The 6783-nt window shown below is 49.6% G+C and overlaps 1 protein-coding gene across 1 annotated transcript in view; it reads right to left on the reverse strand.

Moving 5' to 3' along the window:
* Nucleotides 1-1147, reverse strand: part of PCCB (propionyl-CoA carboxylase subunit beta) — an 83757-nt gene extending 82610 nt beyond the window's left edge. The window contains exon 1 of the mRNA XM_006171544.3: nt 944-1147. Coding sequence (XP_006171606.1) covers nt 944-1126 — 183 coding nt within the window. The 5' untranslated portion in view covers nt 1127-1147. The remainder of the gene's footprint in view (nt 1-943) is intronic.
* Between the last annotated feature and the right edge of the window lie 5636 nt (nt 1148-6783).

A 6783-nucleotide genomic window follows, 5' to 3' on the forward strand; every position in this document is an offset into this window, starting at 1 on the left:
AGCAGGAATTTACAGCATCTGAATGAACGCTGTAGACTTTAGTAAGGGACTGGTCAAATCGCCTCAATGAAGACCCAGTCCTCAGCGTCGCCTCTCCACACACCTGGGAGTTGTGCCTGCGTGCCCTCCACCTAGGTTCCCTTCTGCACCTTCCTATGGGTTAGTTAACTCGTGCAGCACGTGGGTCCTGACTCGCCAAAGCAGCCGGGGACGCGTGGTTGAAGGCGGTCCACGCAGCTTAGCTCCGAAGGCAGGGCGAGAGCCTCACCTCTCAGCCTGGGCGGGTTGCAGGTCCGCAGGTGCTCGCTGCAGCCAGACGCGGAGAGCAGCCCACGCACCGGCAGAAAGGCCACCAGCAGCTCGACGGGCGCCCACGTGCCCACGCGCGCACGCGGCAGACCTGGCCTTCTGCGGGCAGCGTCCACGTGTCCCCACGGGGCATACCCCAGCCCAGGCCAACGTGAACTGGCCCAACCTAACTCCCCGACCCGGGCCTGGCGATCCGGCTTTCGTAGGGAAAAGCGCCTACTCCCGCCTTTCCATGGGGCAAGAAAAGAGGCAGATCCGTTTTTACTGATCCGTTTTACTACAGTAGCTTCCCTGTCTCCGCCGACACCAAGACGGGGGAAGAACTATTACCATCTTCTGTTTAAGAGAAACTGAGCCTTGGAGAAACTGGCCCAAAAGTTCAGAGCTGTCAAACGGTGAGCCCGCGGAAGCCCCACCGGGGCTGTCTAACATTGATTAAAGCACACTTGCTCCAAGGGGTGAGCTGGGCGTGAAAATGCACGGAGGCGCTCGGCCACCTGGTCTCAAGGTGAACACTTTCCACCGCCCCTCCCGGCCTCGCGCGGAGTGGCGGGAGGCCGCGGGCGCCGCGAGCCGGGCGGCTGTGATAGGTCGCGAGTGCCGGGGCGGGGCTCTCCGAGCCCTCGGGACTCACTCGCTTGTGCTGCGCGTCGATGCGGCGCTGGCCGCCTCCCAGCAGCGCGGCGCGGCGCTTGTCCTCGATGCGCTCGTTAACCGAGACCGGCTGGCTGCAAAGGCCGCCGGCCGCCGGGCGCAGACCGCTCGCCAGGGAGCTGCGCCTCGCGGCCACCGCGGCCACCCGCACTGCCGCCGCCATCTTTGCTCAGCCAACACGCCCTTACGGATGAACCTGAGTACGCATGTGCGCAAAGCGTGGGCGCCGCGGCTGTGCGCCTGCGCAGTGCCGGCGGCGGTAGGAGGCTGGGGGCCCGCGCTGCTCAGCGCATTCGAAAGTTAAAGAAGAGAGTTCGAGACCAGCCCCACTAGGGTCCTACACAGGAAAAAGCACAGGACTGGTCTTCTGATCTTGCTGAACAGAAGAGTGACTTAGTTCCAGCTCTCACTCCTCTCTGGCCCCCTAGACCCTTAGTTTTGCTGTTCCACTTAAGAAAATGAATAGATAAGAATAAACATTTAGGGACCAGCAGGTGGCAAGGTGGTTAAGGACGCTGGACTCTCACATTTCCAACCGTGGTTCGAGTCCTGAACCTGGTGGCTTGCTTTCTCACATTTCTGTTCTCTCTTGCTCTGTCCCTCTCTGGTCAAATTAAAAATAAATAAATAAAGTTAAAATAATTTTTTTAATGAACATTTATTGAACACTATACCAGGCATTGCTTTTTGCACTTGCTATGCACTCACATATTATGATATCGCAGATGAGGAAAAAGAATCAGAGTGATTTGATAAAGAGTCAAAACAAGATATGGTAGAGCCAGGATTCAAACTAAGAGATACAGTGTGTGCCAGGTATTGAACACAGATTCTTAACCTCTAGTGAGTAGTTCTCAAAGGGACCTTGTCAAAGGGAAAAAAAACAAAAACAAAAACTGTGAGGCAGGCCAGCTTGTGTCCTGGTGGGTAAGGCAGCTGGATCCCACATGGCCGACTCTGGTTTGACTCCCAGTCTGAAATATTTTCAGGGTGCAAGTGCAGGCCCAAAATCCCAAGAGGAAGAAGAAATGGAGAAGAGATTGTGGTGTGAAGATTCCTTATGGGGGATGCTTTCTCACTCCCATCCACACACACCCATCTCTTTGGCAAGCACACTTTCAGCCCTCTGAAATTTGTTTTTTTTTTTTAAAGAGAAGAAAGGAGGGACCAGCAGTTAGCATAATGGCTATGTCGCTGGACTCTCATGTAGTCGACTGAGGTTCGATTCCTAGACCAGTGGTTGAAACTCACGCCGGGCGCGTGTGCGTGCATGCCCAAGATCCAGAGAGGAGAATGGAGGAGAAGGGATCGCCGCATGGCCATCCCCCCTGGGGGGTGATTTCTCACTTTCTGTCTGTCTGTCTGTCTCTTTCTGGCGAATGCGTGCGCCCTATAGCATAAACCTCTCCAAAAAGAAGAAGAAGAAAGAAGAAGAAGAAGAAGAAGAAGAAGAAGAAGAGGAAGGAGAAGAAGAAAGGAACAGAAACATGGACTTTATCAGGACCATCCATGATAGATGCAGGGACCACTGCAATAAGATTTTGCAGAGAAGAGAAATTGGGCTCAGAACCAGCAGATGGCATAATGGTTATGTTGCTGGACTCCCATGTAGTCAACCATGGTTCGAATCCTGGACCCAGTAGCTTAAACTCACACAGGGCATGTGTGCATGTCCACCCAAGATCTCAGAGAATGGAGGAGAAGGGATTGTGGCATGGCCATCCTCCCTGGGGAGAGGGTGATTTCTTGCTTTCTGTCTCTCTCTTTCCAGTGAGCACACATGCCCTATAGAAAAACTCTCTAAAAAGAGAGAGAGAGAGATTGGGCTTAACTTTGAATACAAGAAAAGTGAGAATTTATAGCCAAGGAGCACAGCGTTGGGGAAGGGGAGGGTCAGTGGTCAGTGAATGGAAATAACTAAGAAGAAACATCAGGTGGAAGGGAAGAGTCTGGCTAAACTGACCTAACATAATTATTTCTGAAGACAAACCAGAGTGATCAGACATCACCTGAAGGATAGTGGAGTGTGAAGTATGAAGGAATCCCTCCTTAGTAGATATGGGAGATGATAAGAAATAAGGATGGAGGACTCTGGCTGACCCGTTGAGCAGGACTCCTGCTAAAACTGGAGGACCATGGAAGCCGAATGCCAGACCTAGCTGAAAAGAGCTCAGAAGAGCCTGGCCAAAGTTTGGTCAGGAAGAGAATCTTGTCAACCCAGTAGCTTCTCATTCTTAATCACAGAAAACTGTTAAAGTTGATCATTAACCCCTCCAAGATCCAGCTCATAACTGGGCACTTCGTAAAGTCCAATCTGACCTACAAGTTTCATTAATACAATTCAACTCACCAAATATTTTGGAGTACATACTATAATGTATGCCAGGAACTGAACATCGTACTGATTGTGTTTCCTAGAAAAGCAATTTTTCACCTACATATGCAGAGATGCTGAGGAGTCAAAAGTCAGAAGTCAGATGACTGAACAAAGGCCACCTGTATCTGTCTGACCCTATAATGGGTGCTTTGGGCCCTGCATTTGGGTTCCTGCTTGAAGGACCTCACCAATTTAGAAAGGTAGATGGTCAAAGAGCATGCCAGGAAACAGAAGCCATGTGAGCAAAGGCCTGACATGTTCAGATTCTCTCTCTCTCTCACACACACACACACACACACACACTTAGTTGTGTCCCCAGGTTTGGGAGACATGGTAGTAAATGAGACTGGAAAGCAATAATGAAATTAGATTGTGAAGAGTTTTGCCATACCGGGACCAGCAGTTAGCGTAATGGCAATGTCACTGGACTCCCGTGTTCTCGACCACAGTTCAAGTCCTGGACCCAGTGGCTTAAACTTATGCCGGGCGCATATGCATGTGTGCCCAAGATCCAGAGAGGAGAATGGAGGAGAAGGGATTGCGGCGTGGCCATCCTCCCTGGCGCGTGATTTCTTGCTTTCTGTCTTTCTGGCGAGCACATGCGCCCTATAGCAAAAACCTCTCAAAAAAAAAAAAAAATGAAAGAGAGAAAAGAGTTTTGCCATACCCAGAAATCAGGACTTGAGTGGAGACAGGACGACTTGTTCCTCAGTACCTTGTAGGTTCCTCTCCAAAAGTACATCCCACACTGTGTTAAGATTAGTTCGCTCTCTTCCAGCTAGACTCCCCAGTCAGAGGACAGGAATGAAGCTGGCTTCCTCACCACTGTGGCCCCTGAACCTAGAACAAGTCTCAACCTGTGGGAGGCCTTCAGAATGTATTTGTGAAACTGAATTGACTTAACGATAAGCAGGTGGATCTAGAGGTTTTCACCTACTCCTATACATACTTCCAGGCTCTGCTCCGATGTCCTCTCCTTCAGGCAGTCTACCCTGATCCTTCCTCTGCTGGATGAGGGTAAATATATCAGCCACTCAGAGAAGCAAGGGTGTTTGTTTTGTTTTGTTTCTTTATGTATGAACTTAGCAGAAAGCCTAACTCGGGGGTTGCGGGGGGGTGCTCACTGAGCCGAACTGTCCCCTCCAGCTCGTCCTCTCTCCTTCACCTTCCTCTTTCTCCTCCTCCTCTTCTTCCTCCTTGTCATCCTAGCACCCTGTCTATGGACACTCCATAGGACGTTCTATAGATTCATGTCATTCTCCCACCTCTGGTGCGAGTCCAAGCCTGGAGCGTGTGGTGGTAGGAGTGTGAACTACCCAGCACCCGCCCTCTGGGATACTAGCAGGCTCTGGGCTGCTTTCCTGTCCTTAGTCTGCCTGACTGGCTGCTATGTTTGAGTTATTTCTTCATTGTAAGCCAGGAATCATCCTGATCTGTCATTACTTTTCTCACTTTGTGAAAGAGTAGAGCTGAATTCTATAGTGAGGACACTCGGATGCAATTTTGCTTCCGCCCTGACTTTCTGGGTAACACAGGGTGACTTACTTGAGAGCCTTGCCCTCCTCTGTAGAACTGGAGAGGGGTGGTCTGTGAAGGTTGTGTTCTGACCTTCTCACTCATGACAGCGTGACAAGAAAGTGTCCAGTCATTGGTGTCAGACTGACCTGAGTCCCAGCACTACCAGTTACGGTGTGGGCTTGGACGCTTTAGCTTCCGCTACCTCTCCTGTAAAGTTGGAGTGATAGCTCCACCTCATTGGGTTATAAGGTTTAAATGTGAGAATGGACATAAAGCCCCAAATGTAAAGTGCTCGTTAAATGTTACCTAGTAGATTACTAGTTGACGAGGTAGATGGCCCCATTCATCAGAAATTCTCATGAGTCGTCCTCAAGGTAGGAGAGTGAGGACATTCCAGGTTACTCATTCACCTCCTTCCACAAGGAGCCAAGGTGAATGGGGACCGTGAGATGTCAGCATTTCCTCACCACCCAAGCCTGGTCAGTAACTACTTTCAGCAAGGAAGAGTGTGATGGAAGACAGAAACAAGTGAAAAAGGTCACGCATATGTACTCTGGATCTTTGGAGAAGGTTCTGCCAAGAAAAGGCAATAATGTAGAAAATCAGTGGGGGTAGGGAGTGGCAGTTGGCATGGTGGTTAAGGGCACTAGACTCCCACATGGCTGACCATGGTTTGAGTCCTGGACCTGGTGGCTTGCTTTCTCACTTTCTCTTTCTCTTTCTTCTCTCTCTCACTGTCTCTCCCCATCTCTAGTCAAATTTAAATAAATATATAAAGGTAAATAAAATCTTTAAAAAGAAAAAAAAAAAGAAAATCAATTGGGGGATCAGCAGGTCTGCATAGAGGTTAAGGCACTGGATCCCACATGGCCAATTGCACGGTTCAAGTCCCAGATCCAGTGGCTTGAAAAATCACACCAGGTGGGGCCAGCAGGTGGCATGCTGATTAAGGACGCTGGGCTTCCGCATGGCCAACAGCAGATCGAGTCTCAGACCTGGCAAATTGTTTTCTCATTTCCCTCTCTCTCTCTCTCTCTCTCACTTGCTCTGTCCCTCTCTGGTCAAATTAACATAAATAAATAAATAAAGTTAAAAAAATAATTATTTTACAAAGAAAGAAAGAAAATCACATCAGATGTGTGTGCCCAAAATCCCATGTGGAGCCTGAAGGAGGAGTTGCTGCGTGGCCATACCCCATGGGGGCAAATTTCTCATTTTCCCTCTCTCTGTCTCTGTGTGGCAAGTGCATGTGCCTTATAGCAAAAAATAAACAAACAAAGGTAAGAAAATAAATCAATTAGGGGAACTTCATGTGACAGAAAGATGGGAGGCAGCTGGGAAAGGCTCAGAGAGGCATCAGATTGCAATGCAAGGTGACTTCCAGTCAAGGAGAGAGGGAGAAAAGGTGAGAGGATGAGGGTTTCTTAGGCTACTGTACAGTTTTTTGTTTTTGTTTTTAATTGTGAGAGGGCACACGCACTTGCCAAAGAAAGGGAGAAACACCCCCACGTGGAACTTGGCCATGCCACAGTTCTCCTTCCTTCATCCCATCAGGATTTGGGGCATGCGTATACACATGCCAGCTTGTTTTTCAATCTGCCAGAATCAGGATTTGAACCAGTTGGCCATGTGGGATCCAGCTCCAAAAACATTGCCCTTATCTACTGCCCTGCAGTGCAGTTTTTTGTTTTAGGTTTTTGCCACAGGGCACATGTGTTTGCCAGAGAGAGACAGAGAGAGGGAAACTTAGAAATCACCCCCCAGGAGGAGAAGGGATTACAGTGTGGCCATAGCGGTTACGTTGCTGGACTCTCATTTAGCCAACCACAGTTCAAGTCCCAGATCTGGTGGCTTGAAACTCATGCCAGGCATGTGTGCCTGCATGCCTGAGATCCCGGGAAGTACATGGAGCAGAAGGAATTACA

Source organism: Tupaia chinensis, unplaced genomic scaffold (assembly GCF_000334495.1).
Source record: "Tupaia chinensis unplaced genomic scaffold, TupChi_1.0 Scaffold149831_1, whole genome shotgun sequence".
Lineage (NCBI taxonomy): Eukaryota > Metazoa > Chordata > Mammalia > Scandentia > Tupaiidae > Tupaia > Tupaia belangeri.